Here is a 17,509-nt window from a genome sequence, read left to right on the forward strand (position 1 = left end):
CAGTAGAATGAAGAACTAATAGATAGTGTTTACTCTGTGCCCATAAATGTTCTAGGAGATTGATAAGAAATAGCTCATGTAACTCACTGCAGCTATTTACAGAGGTAGGTATTACTGTAGCAACCTATGAATAGATGAGGAAACTGAGGGACACACAGGACAAGCAACTTGGATGGAGCCCAGGAGACAGGCCCAGGGTTCCTGCTCTGCACACTGCACTGCTACTTCCACACATTCTTGGGTACATCTTTCTTCCTCTTTAGGAACAAAAGCCTGTGCCCCAAGAAACAGGACTTCCCTCCCACCAGGCTACTCTCTGCCTTTTTTGTTTGTTTCTTTTTTGATGAGTCTTGCCCTGTCGCCCAGGCTGAAGTGCAATGGCATGATCTTGGCTCACTGCAACCTCTGTCTCCTGGGTTCAAAGGATTCTCTGGACTCAGCCTCCCGAGTAGCTGGGATTACAGGTGCCCGCCACCACACCCAGATAATTTTTCTAATTTTAGTAGAGACGGGGTCTCTCCACATTGCCCAGGATGGAATCAAACTCCTGACCTCGTGATCCAGCTGCCTCAGCCTCCCAAAGTGCTGGGATTACAAGACTGAGCCACCTTGCACGGCCCCTACTCCCTGCTCTTGATGCTGTCGGTTATAGATACCACAGGTTCTATTAGGAGCAGACTCCTCTTGACGCCCCTCACAGCGGGTACTGTGTACTATCACCAAATTTCCCTCAGGGTCCCTAGAACAGAGCTTGGCCTATTGGGCCTCAACAGAAGCTTGAACTGAATAAAATTCACTAGCCCGAGACATTTAGAACAACAGACTAGATGTTATTTGTCTGCCAGATCTTATATGATACAGAGAGGATTCGTGAAAACATGATTTAGCCTCTTGGAGAAAACAGGTCATTCTGTGCCTGTGTCTGAAACCATCACTGAGATTTTACCTCTAGGCCCATCCCCACCTGACTGCAAACATGGAAAGTTACGAAATCCTTTGGTACTTCTGTCTTCCAACTTTAACAAAATGTGAAAATACCCATTTCTATTTTCCTAGAAGTAAGGAAAGGATTAAATTATTTTTGATGGAGAGAGAATTCCGTTTCTCAGAGAGAAGACAGGACATCATCACTTTTGTGATGGTGAGCCTATAGAACTTACTATAACTGTTCTGCTGGTTGGCCAGGAAGTAGGCCACTTGAGTTACAAGAAATTTCTCTCTAGTGTTTCTAAACTGTTCTTTCTTTTCTCCCAACTGCGGGCACAGTTTCTCGTTGATTTCTGGAGTGTTCATCTCTGACTTCTCACTTGGCCAAGGACCAGCAGATGCCACCATGCTGATGTTTGCGGCAGAAGAGGTGGAACCAGGGACTGGGGAGAAAAAATCCAAACACATGATGGGTTAATAACTGGTGAAATCAAATAGGTTGATTCAGGATTGAGGGATGTCACTGACAGCCTAGTCCACTGATTTGAAGATGCTGTTTCCCTGGTTTCACTCTTCTCATCTCCACTCTTGATCTCCTTTAAGTCAACGTGTCTGAGCTACGCAGTCACCTTGAAATCAGGACACAAACACTTCCACCCTTTTCTTGCTTAAAAGTTTCCATAAAGCAAGGCTGGGCTCTGAGCTTTTTACCCCATGAGAGGCGAATGTTTCTGTGTAGCTCAAGAGATTGTTTTTTGTTTCATTAAATTTTTCGTTTGACTGGTTGGTTGGTTTTGGTTTTTTATGTTTTGTTTGAGAGGGAGTCTCACTCTGTCGCCCAGGCTGGAGTGCAGTGGCACGATCTCAGCTCACTGCAACCTCTACCTCCTGGGTTCAAGTGATTTTCGTGGCTCAGCTTCCCAAGTAGCTGGGATTACAGGCACAAACCACTATGCCAGCTATTTTTTGTATTTTTAGTAGAGATGCAATTTCGCCATGTTGGCCAGGCTGCTTTCGAACTCCTGACCTCAGGTGATCTGCCCACCTCACCCTCCCAAAGTGCTGGGATTACAGATGTGAGCCAGCGACCCTGGCCAGAGACTTCTTATTAACAGCTAAGACAAGCCAATGAAAAGGAGAGAGTCTAGCCTGAGAAAAGTGAATGAGGGTGGGAGGATCATCTGAGCCAATCCTCGCACCTAAGCCTCCTGAGCAGTTGGGACTATAGGGGCAAAGGAACATGCCTGGCTAATGTTTTGTATTCTTTGTAAAGATGGGTTTCACCATATTCTCCAGTCTGCTCTTGCACTCCTGAATTCAAATGATCCTCCCACTTGGGCCTCCCAAAGTGCTGCAAATATATATGTCAGTCACCACAGCTAGCTTCATCCTAGTTTCTGAGTAAACCAATATGTACCTATACAGCCTGTACTCAGAATGGATCTTCCGTAGCCTAGACAAAGGTATGAGACACAAGGAAAATAGAGGCTACCTGGGACAAGGTTTAGAGCATCCTGCCATCCATCTGGAGACGATCCACGGTCTATAAGCAGAGTTGAGTCCACTTGGTCTTCCTCAAATGTGATTTTGGAGTTCTTGTGAGGCTGGTTGGACTCAGAAGGGCCATAGATATTTGAACAAGTGACGGCACATTCCTCCACTGAGTCCTCAGGGACTTCCTTTTCTTCAGCCTTCCGCACCTCCCTGATGAGGTGAGATAGAGATGCCAGAAGATTAAACACAGAGGGATTGGAGTCCAGGGAGACCTAGCCGGTTTTGACAGGAGGCATTAGGAGAGTGGTCACAGAGAGCAAACAACAGGCTCCCTTTAAGAGAGAACAGGCAATCCTCTTCTCTCTGCAACACAGCATGGCAGCCATGGGAGACAGAGAGGAAGAGGGCAACTGGTGTTCATTGCACTGGACAGATAGGATCTGAGAAAGAAGAAGACTCAGCTATCCCTGTACAGTACAGACATCACACTCGCCACACACAGAGAAACACAACAGCTGCCACACCCTGTGTCTAAGTTGGGTTGAATTTCACATACTGTGGCCAAGGGAATGCAGACTTTTGGCTCATCATAGATGCCAGAGAGGGTGTGCCTCTTAGACCTTTTTCATATGTCAAAATCCATTACTTGCTCCTGATTATTCAGGGTTACCTGGGGGCACATGACTCCTGTACTTTCTCAGCCTCCTCAACTTTAACATCTTCATCGTTATCTTCATCATTTTCTGTAAATACAGAAGTGTTCATTCAGATATTTCCCACTTCACACTCTAGAAGCACAGTCAGCCCAATGTGCACAGAGACATGAACATCTAGGCATGGGTCACCATTCAACTGAAAGCCCTCATGTTTTACTTTAACAAAACGCCCTGGCATGGTTTCTTGTTCCATCAGGCAATGCATTTCTGCTCTGGAGGGCCACCATCAAGATGTGGCCAAATATTGAAAAGACCCTTTGTTGCCTATATCACTGGGGACTTGCACAGCCTCTCTCAGGACTTTGGCAGCTGTCTCCATCATCCCACCACAAATCTGATTCCCAGGCACAGGCTTGGTGTCCTGTCACAGTTCACATTTCGAACCTAATTCTTTCTCTTAGGAGAGGACAAACTGGCACCACAGTCCTCTATGTATCAGGAGACTTCACAGGCCCTCCATGTGGCTTCCTCTGTGTTATTCAGGGACATGTTCTCCATGGGGAGTGCTCCAGTCTGAAGCACCTCCTACCACCAAATGCCCCCACATCAAGTGCCTTCCCCAACACCACACGGCGAAGGGCTTTATCTCATTTTCAAAAGCAGTCGTAAGTGTTCCCACATTTGGATGATTCAGAACCTTGCAAGAGACAATGTGCCTGCCTTTGCAGATGGAGAGAGAGAATCTCACGAGGGAAAAATCACTCACTCACCGACACTTACTAAGAACATTGCCAAAGAGACAGCCTGGGAACCTTCATTCTTACTCCAGAGCTCTTTTCACTCTAACAAGCACCCTCCTGTCACAGCCTCCTTCCTCTCCTTTACAACTAGAGACATGTTGCCTCTGGCTCCAAAGACCATCTTCCATCAAGGAAGGAGGGACATTCCCAATACTGTGACCTCCAACCCCATGGGTTGCAGGGTTTCCCATCTCTGATCTCACCCAGGAAGTCCTGGTCATGTCATGGCCACATATGTTTAGTGGGAAAAAACACCACCGATACAACTGTCATTGTGAAAGTACGAAGGTCTGGAGTCTCTCATAAGCCTGGGGTTCTGGGTCATCAGATCCTATGGAAACCTTACCTGGGGTGAGCTTTTGGACGAGATGCTGTGCCAGCCTACAGCCCTCGGCCAGCTCTTCTTGGAGGTCCTTCCCCTGGGAGTTGGCCGGCTCATCCGGAGTGAGGAGGGCCTGGAGATGCTGATTCAATGCGCGGGAGGCATCTCTCGCTTTCCGCAACTTCTCCCTTAACTGGCTCAGCTCTCGTTCCTGAGACTGAACCAGGACTTTATATTGCCTAAGGTGAGATAGTAGAGAAAATTGAACAGTGGAAAGGGGTGAGTGATCAGTTCGAATATTGCGACAGAGATTTCTGAGACAATGTCCTCAAGGAGACCTCCAAGGAGAAGGTCAGCACATATTTCAAATGTCTGTGGCCAAGAGAAAGAACAAAAAATGGTTTACAGGCTTCGTCTATATCAGAGAGGGCTCCTGTAAGATCCTCGACAATCTTCCATTCATCTTTCCCTTCTCTAAACAAAAGTAGGTGTCTTCCTTATTCACTTTCAAAAAGACATTCATCCTTTCAGTTCCTCACTCTGGCCATGGACATTTCCATGTGAAAATACACATAGCGCATCTCGCAGTCACTAGATGCAAAGCCATGGACAGAAATGAGGCCCAGTGCAGAGGGGACCAGTCGAAAAGATGAAAGAAGAAAAGAATGACAGGCTCCAGAAGGCAACACTGATTGACCGAAAGGATGAGAAGCCACAGTCAGTCAGGAGGTGATTCTGACTAAGGGTAAGTGGGGTGGTGATGGCGCACCATTTTGAGTACACTGAATGCTGTTGGGTGGTTCCCACTACTTTAGTTAATTTTGTGTTATGCAAATTTCACCTCAACAATTACTTCTTTCAAAAAGAGAAATCATGGCTCTGAGAAACAACTGCAACCCATAACTTATTATTATCCTTGTTCTCTGTTTCATAAATCTTTGTGTGTTGTGAGCCTGCCATGGCAATTCCTGCCCTTCCCCAGACCCAGCTTAGCTCTTACTTCACCTCGCCGAGCGGTTGTACTTCAGAGATTTACACACCCGCCCACCTGCCTGCATAGGGCACCCTCACCTGAGCTCTTCAGCTTGCCCGAGCTGCTCTGCAACCTTCTCCTCCTTCAACTGAAGCTCATCCCGCAGCATAGATTTTAGGAGGTCTTTGCACTCTTCATAGTCTGAGAAAAGACAGACACACTGGCCTCAGTGAAAAGCTGGACACAGAGCGGTGGTCACTGCCTACAGGGCAGGAGCCAGGTCCGTCCCAAGGACATAACTGACCCCAGTACCAGGCTCTAGGCAGGAAATTCCAGCTCTTTACTCTTGAGTCTCCCGACTTTCTGGCATCTCATCCTCCAAAATTTAGAGACAAACAAACCGAAACTCAAGGGCACATCAAGGAAGTTGGCAAGATGATTCAATCACAATAAAGTGGAGTCAGAATTCACAGCCCCTGAGGTGTGACTCTGCATGTGGGGCCACTTCCCCAAGCCTTGCAGCCTCTCCTCCAAAACACTGCACTGGGGCATGAAGTAGAGATTTCTTGGACAGTTGGGAAGGCCCCTAGGACTATGGGACTGATGGTTTCCGTTTGGGAATTTCAAGGACAAATATGTCAAAGATCTTAAAAATCTTTGATTTTTAAATCATATCTGCAGATATGATTTTAACAATCATAACAGAAACATAAAGTATGAGACATAAGACCACAAGACTATCAAGGAAATACGCCCTAATACTAACAAAGTTTGTGTTAATTTACAAACAGTAGAATGAGGAACTAATAGATAGTGTTTACTCTGTGCCAATAAATGTTCCAGGAGATTGACAAGAAATAACTCATGTAACTCATTGCAGCAATTTACAGAGGTAGGTATTACTGTAGCACCCTATGAACAGATGAGGAAACTGAGGGACAGACAGGACAAGCAAGTTGCATGCAGCCCAGGAGACAGACTCAGGGTTCCTGCTCTGCACACTGCACTACTACTTCCACACATCCTCGGGTGCGATCTTTCTTCCTTTTAGGAACAAAAGCCTGTGCCCGAGGAAGCAGGACTTCCCTCTCACCAGGGTACTCTCTGCTTTTTCTTTTCTTTTCTTTAATTTTTTTTTTTTTTTTTTGACGAGTCTTGCCCTGTCACCCAGGCTGGAGTGCAATGCTGTGATCTTGGCTCACTGCAACCTCTGTCTCCTGGGTTCAAAGGATTCTCCTGCCTCAGCCTCCCGAGTAGCTAGAATTACAGGTGCCTACCACCATTTCCCACGTAATTTTTGTAATTTTAGTAGAGACGGGGTTTCTGCATGTTGCCCACGCTGATCTCAAACTCCTGACCTCGTGATCCACCCGCCTCAGCCTCCCAAAGTGCTGGGATTACAGGACTGAGCCACCTTGCACGGCCCCTACTCCCTGCTCTTGATGCTGTCGGTTATAGATACCACAGGTTCTATTAGAAGCAGACTCCTCTTGAGGCCCCACATAGCGGGTACTGTGTACTATCACCAAATTTCCCTCAGGGTCCCTAGAACAGAGCTTTGCCTATTGGGCCTCAACAGAAGCTTGACCTGAATAAAAGTTCACTAGTCCCAGACATTTAGAACAACAGACTAGATGTCATTTGTCTGCCGGATCTTATATGGTACAGAGAGGATTCTTGAAAACATGATTTAGCCTCTCGGAGAAAACAGGTGGTTCCGTGCCTGTGTCCGAAATCAATAACTGCTATTCTACCTCTAGGTCCATCCCCACCTGACGGCAAACAGGGAAAGTTTCAAAATACTTTGGTACCTCTGTCTTCTAACATTAACAAAATGTGAAAATACCCATTTCTATTTTCCTAGAAGCAAGGGAAGGATTAAATTATTTTTGATGGAGAGAGAATTCAGGTTCTCAGAGAGAAGACAGGACATCATTCATCACTTTTGTGATGGTGAGCCTATGGAACTTACTGTAACTGTTCTGCCCCTTGGTCAGAAAGTAGGCCACTTGAGTTACAAGATATTTCTCCTTGGTGTTTAGGAACTGATGTTTCTTCTCTGTCCGCTGGGGGCGCAATTTCTCGTTGATTTCTAGAGTGTTCACGTCTGCCTTCTTACTGGACCAAGGGCCCGCATATACCACCATGCTGACGTGTGTGGCAGAAGACGTGGAGTCAGGAACTGGGGAGAAGAAACCCAAACACATGATGGGTTACAAACCGGTGAAATCAAATAGGTTGAATCAGGACTGAGGGTTGTCAGTAACCGAAATTCTTAACTTACTGTTGAGAAAAACGAGATCAGTCCCCACAGCACTTTAGGATCCTTAACCACAAAAACAAGGTTCGAGGTGTCTGAGTTCAGAGCTAAGGCACTGCCAGTCGCTCAGAGTCTCACAAGAGTGAGGAAGATTGTGGCCAGCGTGCCAGGTAACGGTCTGCAGTTGCAATAACAGAATTAGAAGGTGGGGGTGTCATGGAATCTTAGGAGCCTGCGTTCCAATTGCACTGGCTTGGCTGAAACACAGGCACCCTGGTCTCACCTGAGGGTCACCACCAATGGGCTCATTCCTTCAGCATTCACTCTCAATATTCATGTACCTTTGTGACAATGCCACAGACCGTCTCTTTCCCAATACATCTAAGCACATTCCTCACTGTTTCTCTCTTGTCTGTACAACATCATCAAGGCAGAAACAGTTTCCCAACAGGTTATATTTTCTTAAGGGCAGTCATGAAGTCACCCCACCTGCTCCCAGTTAAAACAGATCTTAAGCCTTTTCTGCAAGTGTAAGATATGAAACTTTTAGCTTGCACTGATATCCTCTGCATCTTCTGCAGTTTTTTCTGTATCCACTAGAAAGTGAATGAATAATTCATTTTTTAAAAATGTTTTCTTTCCTGTCTCAGTATTATTCTTGCTGCATCTCATTGTTATGTTGATTTCTTTTTTCTTACTGGGGCACCAGTAAGAAAAGCATCTTGGCTTTCACTACACTCTAGACCAGTTTGACATCCCTATGTCCAAAGCTCTTCCTCTATGTGGGTTGATTTGTATTTTCACGGCACTGAGCACCACATTTCATACTTGTCAATTGTGGATGTCATTCTAGTGCCTCAAGAGCTCTTTTCAAGGGATCAAGTGATCAAACTCATGTATATAGAGATCTCCTGAAAACATGTATGACTGTCTATCTTAGGAAGTTTCATAAACCTGATGCTATTTGGTTGTTTCCCTTTTGTTTTCCCATATACTGGAAAGAACAGGGCCATGAGCGGCTCTTATGGAATATGTTTTGATATATATTTTGTTGAGTTGGACTAACATCATTCATTTTTGGTTTCATTTCACTAACAGAACATGGCAAGGTCAAGGTTATGGTCAGGGTTGGCTGGTGATCCTCAGTGGTGCAGCAGAAGGTGAGTGTGAGATGAGAGGAATGAGTAGGAAAGAGCAATCCCCTGAGCCACCTCCTCACTTTCTCAGCTTCCATCCCCACCGAGGTTTTGTGAGCCTGGAACTTGGGAGACTGTTCTGTAGCCCAGGTCTCCTAGGATTGGCTGCTGGACTTGCCTGAGTTGTGGGTGCACTGGGTGTGATCCTGGGCCGCTCAGCATTCATGTGGAAGTGAAGGAACGAGGACTGGATCAATCCCATTTGAAGGCGTGCCTCACTGCAGCCCGCACTGTCCTCCAATGACACTGTAAGGATACTGCTTTGAGATGTATCAACAGCTTTAAGTAAATGTATTTTCCGGGGTCTGGGAGACCTGATGTTCTGTGTCATGATGAAAATCTGTCAAGTTTCTTCATTTTAAAAATGATAAAACTGCAGGTTCACAAAGTTACATGGCTTACTTGAGGTCACACAGGGATGAGTTTTCAGCACTGCCAATAAAAGCAATCACAGTCATTATTCAGTCATTATTGATAGGATCCACATAATTCAGTAAATATTCACATAATTATTTAGTAGATATTCACCGACCAATTCATACAAGGCATTTTGCTCAAAACTGTGCTCATATTTGGACATTGTATCTTCACCATAATCCTTAAGGTAATGCTATTATCCATATGTAACAGGTAAGAAACCTGAAGAAGAGGGATAGCAAATCATGTCTTTGGACATATTTCCATTTTTTGGTTTTTGTGATGCTAGAAGAATGACCAGAATGAGTCACAGGAAGAATATACATACCTGGATTATTTTCCAGGACAGAGGTGTGCCCTCCTCGAGTACTGGGACCAAAATTCTCAAGTGTCTGAAACCTTGCTTTAACATTATGGGAAATAACCTCTATCACCTGGAATTTCCCTGAAACTTTGGAATATACAAGAGAAGTATGAGACTTGGGTCTTCCCTTGGCTGTGTTTAATTCAGTCTTCTATGAAATACCAATGATTCTCACTAAGACTTTTGCCTTTTTATAACCACAGTGTATGTTTTATGGAGATGATTTTACACTTTGCTCTATTTAGAAAGAATAAATATGAGCAATGGTTTAGGTGTTATGCCTTGGACTTAATATTTTTCTGATTCCTGTTTTGAGATTAAATTCTCATGGAAATAGAAAAATACTTATGATTTCTCATAAGGCCAAGTTTGTTATTAGTTTGAGTTTTTGAAGTTGAGGCACAAACCTTAGATTTGTGCACTCAATTTGGGGACCCACTGATAGCACTGACCTTACAGTTGATGGGATGATTCTTTCTGTTTTGCTGATGAAGAAACTGAGGCACAGAGAGTCTGTAACTTGTCCAAGTTCCCCTTGCTGTAAGTCCTGGAGCCAGATCTCAGGTGGAGCAGCCTCTTCCCCACTCCCTTCTCACATTTTCCAATCCAGCCGGGTCAGTTCCTTCCAGGTACATGTTTTGCTCCCTCATACCTCATTTCTGAAAAAAGGAAAACTTCTGGAATTTAACTTCTTTCATCTAATACATTTCCTCACAACGTGCTGCCAGCATCACATTCTGGTCACTTACTATTAAAGTGAGATGCTTTTTTTTTTTTTTTTTTCTTTCCTTTTTGAGACAGGGTCTTGCTCTATCACCCAGGCTGGAGTGCATCGGTGATTATAGATCACTGCAACCTCGAAATCCTGGGCTCAAGTGATCTTCCTACCTCAGCTTTCCAAGTAGTTGGAACTCTAGGCGCACATCACCATTTCTGGCTAATTTTTTATTTTTCATAGAGACAAGGTCTTGCTATGTTGCTCAGGCTGGTTTTGAACTTCTGGCCCCAAGCGATCCTCCCACCTAGGCCTCCAAAAGTGCTGGGATTACAGGAGTGAGCCACTGAGCCTGGCCTGAAATGTTTTCTTTTCCTTTTTTTTTTTTTTTAATGAAAATACAGGACATGGAGATGTGGAAAGACACTTTGCTTTATTACTGTTATCATTATTTCTATAGTATAATTCATATATCACAAAATTCACCATTTTAACCACACATTTTAGTCTTTTACCATATTCCAAAAGTTTCACAACCATCACCACTACCTCATTCCAGAATATTTTCATAATGCCAAAAACCATGCCTGTACCTACGGGCAGTCACTCTTCAATTGCCCCCTTCTTGCTTTCTCTGACAACCACTAATCTACTTTCTCTAGATAGAGATGTACTTGTTCTGGGCACTTCCTCTATATGGAACAACAAACTGTGGCATTTTCCATCTGTTTCTTAGCATACTGTTCTCAAGTTTCATCCTTCGTAACCTGCATCAGTACATGAACTTTTATGGCCCAATAATATGCCACTATATGGTTACACCACATTTTGTTTATTCATCAACTGATGGTGGTTTAAGATGTTTCCACTTTTTAACTATTAAGAATAATGCTGCTATGAACAGCTTTGTACAAGTTTTTGAGTGAACACCTGTTTTTCATTTTCTTGGTTATAAGCCTAGGAGTGCAACTGCTGCATCATATGTCACCTTATGTTTAACTTTTTTTTGTTGTTAAACTTTCTGAGGAACTCACACACTGTTCACCAAATTCAGTAGCTATGCCATTTTACATTCCCAACAGTAACATATGAGAATTCCATATTCTCCATAACTTTCCAAACATATATTGTCTTTATTTTTTTCTTACGTCATAGTACTGGGTGTGAAGTGGTATCTCATTTTGGTTTAAATTTACATTTTCCTAATGATGAAAAACATTGAACAACTTAGCATGTGCTTCTTGGCCATTTGTGTGTTTCCTTAGAGAAATCTCTACTCACAGCTTTCTTCCCATTGTTAAATTGGGTTGTTTGTCATTTTTTGCTCAGTTATATGAATTCCTTATATACTCTAGGTACTAGACCTGTGTCAAATATATAATTTGGAAATAGTTCTCCCATTATGTGGATTATCTTTTCGCTTCCTTGACACTGTCTTTTGAAGCATATAAGTTTTTATTTTAATGAAGTCCATTTCTCCATCTATTTTTGGATTGTTTGTGCCTACTTTAAAAATGTCTAATCCAAAGTCACAAAGATTTGTACCTGTTTTCTTCAAGACATCATTTTTTGAAGGAGAACTTTCCTGGGTTGTAGAGGAGGGTGGACATGGTTTATTTATGCCTCCTGTCCATTACCGATGTTTCTCCTGATTGTTATTCATAGGCTCACCACCCCTCCATGGAGCATCCATGGCCTGTAGCAGAGCTCTGGGGACTCATATCCTTCCACTGACTTTGGCGCTGGTGAGAGCCCTGGCCGTATGGTTCAGCTTGGCCTTAACCCAACCCACTTGCACATATTCCTCAGGCCCTTTAGAGTTGAAGCTGAGAGCCTCTCTGAGAGCGCTTGCCAGCCCATGCTGTTCTAAGACTGGAGCAAACTTCCTCTGTCTATTCTAGACAGAGGAGATTGCAGGGGTTGGACTCAGTCAAGACATCTCTGGTGTTAGAAAATAGACCTGTTTCAGGGTTTGGGGAAGATTGTTCAATATGAACTAGGTCCTCTCTAATTATTTTTACTATATGTGTGACTTCTTTCCAGAAACAAAGGAATAATATTTATCTTAGAACATTCTGTCTATTCTTTGTCAATTGTTGTTTGTCTACAATTTTCACATGGATAAAGGAGAGTTCAGTGTAAATACATTCTTAACAATTAATTATGGTTCATGTCCGCTGCCATGCGATCATATTTAAATCTATGAACTAGCCTGTCACTTAGGTATTATCCTGTTCCTGATGAAAAAACAAACTCAGAAAGATTGGAAAATTTCCCTAGGTCACAAAAGTAGTGAGGAGAGGAATAAGAATTAGAAACCAGTTCCTTTTGGCCTTCAAAGCTAATCTTGTACCATTAGATCAAACTGATTTACATACCTTTGCTGGAATTCGTCTCAGAGTTTATGGTTCTCACTTGATTTTCCCAAGGAAAGAGTGTGCCACTTTAATATCATTTCAAACTTTGAAATTTAAAACTCTTTTGTATTATACTGTTTTTTAATCTTTGTTCTATTCCATTGCTTTTGGTTTCTTCTCAATGGATCCCTCTTATTTCTAGGCTAAATATTTGTTACCTATTTTCTGTCAATTTTCAATTTTTGAGTGTTTCTATCTCTCTCTTTGTTGTATGCTAACAGTTCTTCACTGAGGTATAATTTGCATAGAGTATACTGCAAAAAACCTAAAAGTACAGCTTAACACATTTTAATATAATTATACATTGTATAATAACACCCAGTTAAAGACAGAGAACATTTTCCTCCATGCCACAAAGTTCTGATGTGGTCCTTGCCAGTCAATGCTCATCCCCCAAATGAAGAATATATTCTGAATGTTGTCACTGCTTTAGTCTCTTTGTGCTGCTAGAAAGGAATACCAGAGGCTGGGTAATTTATAAAGAAAAGAGGTGCATTTTGTTCATAGTTCTGCAGGCTGCACAAGAAGCATGGCACCCGCATCTGCTCCTCATGAGGGCCTGAGGCTGCTTCCACTTGCAGCAGCAGGTGAAAAGCAGCCGGAGTGTGCAGAGATCATATGGTGAGAGAGGAAGCAAAAGACAGCAAGTAAAGGTGAGAGGCACTTTTTAATAACCGGCTCCTACAGGAGCTAAGAGAGAATTCACTCACTACCTTCTCCCAGGGCGGGGATTAATCTAGTCATGACGGATCCGCTCCCATGACCCAAACACCTACCATTAACCCCCACCTCCAACACTGGGGACCACATTTAAACATGTGATTTGGAGGGGACTAATATTTAAACTAGAGCAGCCACCACAGATTAATTTTGCTTGATCATGTGCTTCATAAAAATGGAATCATTTTGGCTGGGCCTGGTGCCTCATGCCTGTAATCCCAAGACTGCAAGGCTGAGGTGGGCAGATCACCTGAGGTCAGGAGTTCAAGACCAGCCTGGCCAACACAGCAAAACCCTGTCTCTACTGAAAATACAAAAATTAGCCAGACGCGCTGGCAGGTGCCTGTAATCACAGCTACTTAGGAGGCTGAGGCAGGGAACATTTCTTGAACCCGGGAGTCAGAGGCCGACATCGTGCCACTGCACTCCAGCCTGGGGGACAGAGTGAGACTCCATCTCAAAAAAATAAACAAATGCAATCATTTACTATGTTCTCTTGTTTTCACTTCTCCTACTCAGGTGGTTATATATGACACTAATTTCTTTGTGTTTTTCCCTTGTTTCACTTTGTTTTGGCCAAGTTATATCCTATTGATTGCATGATTATCACACAATTTGAGATCCATTTTTCTGATGGGTGACAGGTTTAGTTGTTGGCTACTGTGTATAAGTAACTATGAATATTCTCATACAATTATTTCTGTGAAGATACGTACTTATTTTCCTGGGTATCTATAGCTGGGGATGGAATTGCTTGGTGAATGGGAAGAAAAAAGACCCAGACTATTGCAAAGTAATTGTATTACTTTACATTGCTATGAAAGATGTAGGCCATTTCCAGTTGCCCTACATTCCCACACACTTAATATTTTTGGTCTTTTAAATTATAGCCATTCTACCAGGTGTGTAGTGATATCCTATGTTGGTTTTCTCATGCTTAATGTTCAGTTAGACATCTTCTTATGGGAAATATCTACTCAGATTTTTATTTTCATTTATTACTGGGGTGTTTGTCATTTTCTTTGTAATCTATAGGAGTTCTTTATATATTTTGAATGTGTCCATTCAAATATATATATTTTTTGCTATATTATAATTATTTGCTATTTCTGGTCTACAGATAGCTTTTAAGTTGTTAACAACATAATAAGCAGAAGGTTTTTAAAAATGAAGTGCAATTCACTTGATTTCTTATTGTGGTGAGTGCTACAGTATCTAGTCTAAGATTTTCCTATGTCAAGTTCATGAAACTATTTCTCATTTTCCTTTACAAGGTTTCTAATTTGAATTTTCACATGTTAAGTTAATTTCAAAGTATGATGGAGAGTGGTTGTTAATATTAACTTTTTAAAACAACAAATATTATTTCACTCAAAATCGTTTTACTTAAAAGTCTTTCATTTCCCCAATGAAGGGCATTGGCGACTTTGTTTTTAAAACATTTAGAAGTGGCGGTGCGACCACATTCTCACTCACGGGTGGGAACTGAACAATGAGAACACCTGGACACAGTGCGGGGAACATCACACACCAGGGCCTGTCCTGGGGTGGGGGGCTGGGGGAGGGATAGCATTAGGAGAAATACCTAATGTAAATGACGAGTTAATGGGTGCAGCAAACCAACATGGCACATGTACACCTATGTAACAAACCTGCACATTGTGCACATGTACCCTAGAACTTATAGTATTATATATATATTATATATATAGGGCGGTGCGAGGGCCGCTGCACAGCTAGCAGAGCCATGGTGAAGAGGGCAGCGCCTGCCCCGAGCTCTCCGCCTCCCCTGCCCCGCCAGCCCAGGCGGCCCCAGCAGCAGCGACCAGAGGAGCCCCCCCAGCAGCACAACGGCCAGGCGGATGCCTCTATCCACAGCCTCGTGGCGGACCGGACCTGTTAGGACGCGGCCATCGTGGGCAACAAGGACTCGCCCTCCATCTGGGCCACCATCCCAGGGAAAACCTTTATGAACATCACGTCAGCTGAGCTTGGTGTCCTGGTTGGCAAAGACCGGTCAAGCTTTTTTGTGAATGGGCTGACACTGGGGGCTAGAAATGTACTGTGGTCCCGGACTCACTGCTGCAGGATGGGGAATTGACTGTGGATCTTCAAACGAAGATCATCGGTGGAGCCCCCACCTTCAATGTCACCGGCACCATGACTGCCAAGACGCTAGGCCTGCTGATGGGCAAAGGTGTCCACCGCAGTTTTAGCAACAATAAATGTTATGAAATGTCCTCCCTCCTTCAGCCTTCCCAGTACTGACCTCCTTTGTTCCTTCCCCTCCACTGCTCCTCACAGTTTGCCCCCCTTTCCTTCTCATACACACATATACCATTTTAATTTCGGGAGCCCTTACCCCACACCCCTCATTGCTGCCAAAACCACATGGGCTGGGGGCCAGGGATAGATGGACAGACACCTTCCCCTACTCATACTCCTCCTGTGTGTGGTTGGAAAACTTTTTTGTTTTGAGGGATGTTTTTATGAATAAAAAAGATTCTACTCATTAAATAACTTCATATGTGGGCGTATTGTTTGAGTCTGTATTCTTTTACTTTGATATATTTATGATTACTTACACCAGTACTACCGTTTTAAAATTACTGTAGCTTTAATATCAGGTTTGAAATCTAGCAGAGTAAGTCCTCCAACTTATTTGCTTCTTCAAGACCAACTTGCCTATTCTAGGTTCCTTGATTTTCAAATACATTTTGAAATTAGCTTTTAAATTTCCCTAAAATCTCCTACTACAAATATCAATCAGAACTGTGTTGATGTAATATGCTAACAACATGGAATCTTCCAATCAATGAAAATGACATATATTTCTCTATTTAGCCTTCTTTCATTTTTCTCACCAATTGCTTTTAGGGGCCTTGTACCTGCTTCACTGCATATATTCTTAAGCATGTAATGATTCCGGCTATTAATCTCTATTATGTTTTATTGCATTTCATTTTCTAGCTGCTAATTGCTAGTATGGAGAAAATAAGATGATGAAATCAATGTTATTAAGTTATAATTCAGGTACAACAGATTGCATCACTTTAAAATGTGCAATTCAATGCATGTTTACAAATGCATACACTAATGGAACTACTGCCACAACCAAGATAGAGGAATTTCCCTACACACCAAAGTTTCTTGGACCCCTTTGCAGTTCATCAGTCTTTCAACCCTCGGCCCCAAGGAGCCGCTGCCACTTCAGGTCCATTTCCTTTTTAACCATTTTTCTATAAATGAAATTATACCTATGTTCTTTTGTGTCTGCCTTCTTTCATGCATCAATGTAATTTTAAAATCCATCCATATGAGTATTTGCATCAAGAGTTCATGCCTTGTAATTGCTAAGTAGTATTCCTTTGTGTGGCTATACCATATTTGTTTATCCTTTCACCTGTTATTGGACATTTCTATCCTCCACGTTTGGGCTAGTATGAAGAAACTACCATGAGCATCCGCACATGGCAGGCCAGGTCTCACTACCACAGGCCTCCTGACAACTGTTTCATACCAACTGAGTGGTCCAATCAAATATTAAGAGGAAACAAACAAACAAACAAAAAGCCAGTGCCCTTATACAAAGGCTGGAATGTAACAAAAGCCCACCAAGAGTTTTGCCTAGGATTTTCCTGAGCCTTAAAGCATGACAAAATTACAAAGGCACTTTTAAAGGGGTCATTTAGCATTAAACAAGTTTTATTGCGGGTCTGAAGAAACTCCCCAGGCCTCCACGAACAAGTTTATTGGAGGTCTGAAGGAACTCCCCAAACCTCTGTGATTTAGCAGAAGACAGGATAAGGGTCCCCAGCACCTAGACCCATTTAGATTAAGTGAACTGACTGAGGCTCCAGAGGAAGGTCTTCAGGACTCAGAACTTAGTTCTAGATTAAAAGAAGTTAATCACTTATGTATTTAGATGAATGCAACTTCCATATACACATATAGCTTAGAAGGCACATAAGCTCAGGAGAACTTTGTAATTCTGAGTTGGTGTGGTGATAATTTCCAGGCCTTTTCCCTGTAACCAGTTGCAGAAGTAAAAACTCTCTTCCTCCCCAGTTCATCTGCATCTCCTTGCTGGGCCACCAGACATAGCAGCCCGCCCCTCAGTTTAGTCTGGAAACATACACAGATCGTTGTGCAGACATAGTATGTAAATTCCTAGGAATCGAAGGACTGTCCATCTGAGTTGTATATGTTTAACCTCTAAGAAACTGTTAGACTTTCAAAGGAGTCATA

The 17,509-nt window shown here is 43.0% G+C and overlaps 1 protein-coding gene and 1 pseudogene across 12 annotated transcripts in view; one reads left to right on the forward strand and one right to left on the reverse strand.

Moving 5' to 3' along the window:
- LOC139364200 (NBPF family member NBPF3-like) overlaps positions 1–17,509 on the reverse strand; it is a 217,626-nt gene that overhangs the window by 113,424 nt on the left and 86,693 nt on the right. For 6 of the 12 annotated variants that reach the window (XM_071099666.1, XM_071099668.1, XM_071099675.1 and 3 more), the window contains exons 10-12: positions 3,092–3,164; positions 2,420–2,631; positions 1,161–1,370 (exon numbers count right to left, since the gene is read on the reverse strand). In XM_071099666.1, the coding sequence (XP_070955767.1) occupies positions 1,161–1,370; positions 2,420–2,631; positions 3,092–3,164 (495 nt within the window). Of the gene's footprint in view, positions 1–1,160; positions 1,371–2,419; positions 2,632–3,091; positions 3,165–4,223; positions 4,439–5,270; positions 5,374–7,144; positions 7,320–17,509 lie in introns of those variants that run through there. The other 6 variants (XM_071099690.1, XM_071099713.1, XM_071099685.1 and 3 more) reach the window with 5 other exon arrangements.
- LOC139357137 (profilin-1 pseudogene) lies at positions 15,009–15,529 on the forward strand (annotated as a pseudogene).

This window comes from Macaca nemestrina, chromosome 1, assembly GCF_043159975.1.
Source record: "Macaca nemestrina isolate mMacNem1 chromosome 1, mMacNem.hap1, whole genome shotgun sequence".
NCBI lineage: Eukaryota > Metazoa > Chordata > Mammalia > Primates > Cercopithecidae > Macaca > Macaca nemestrina.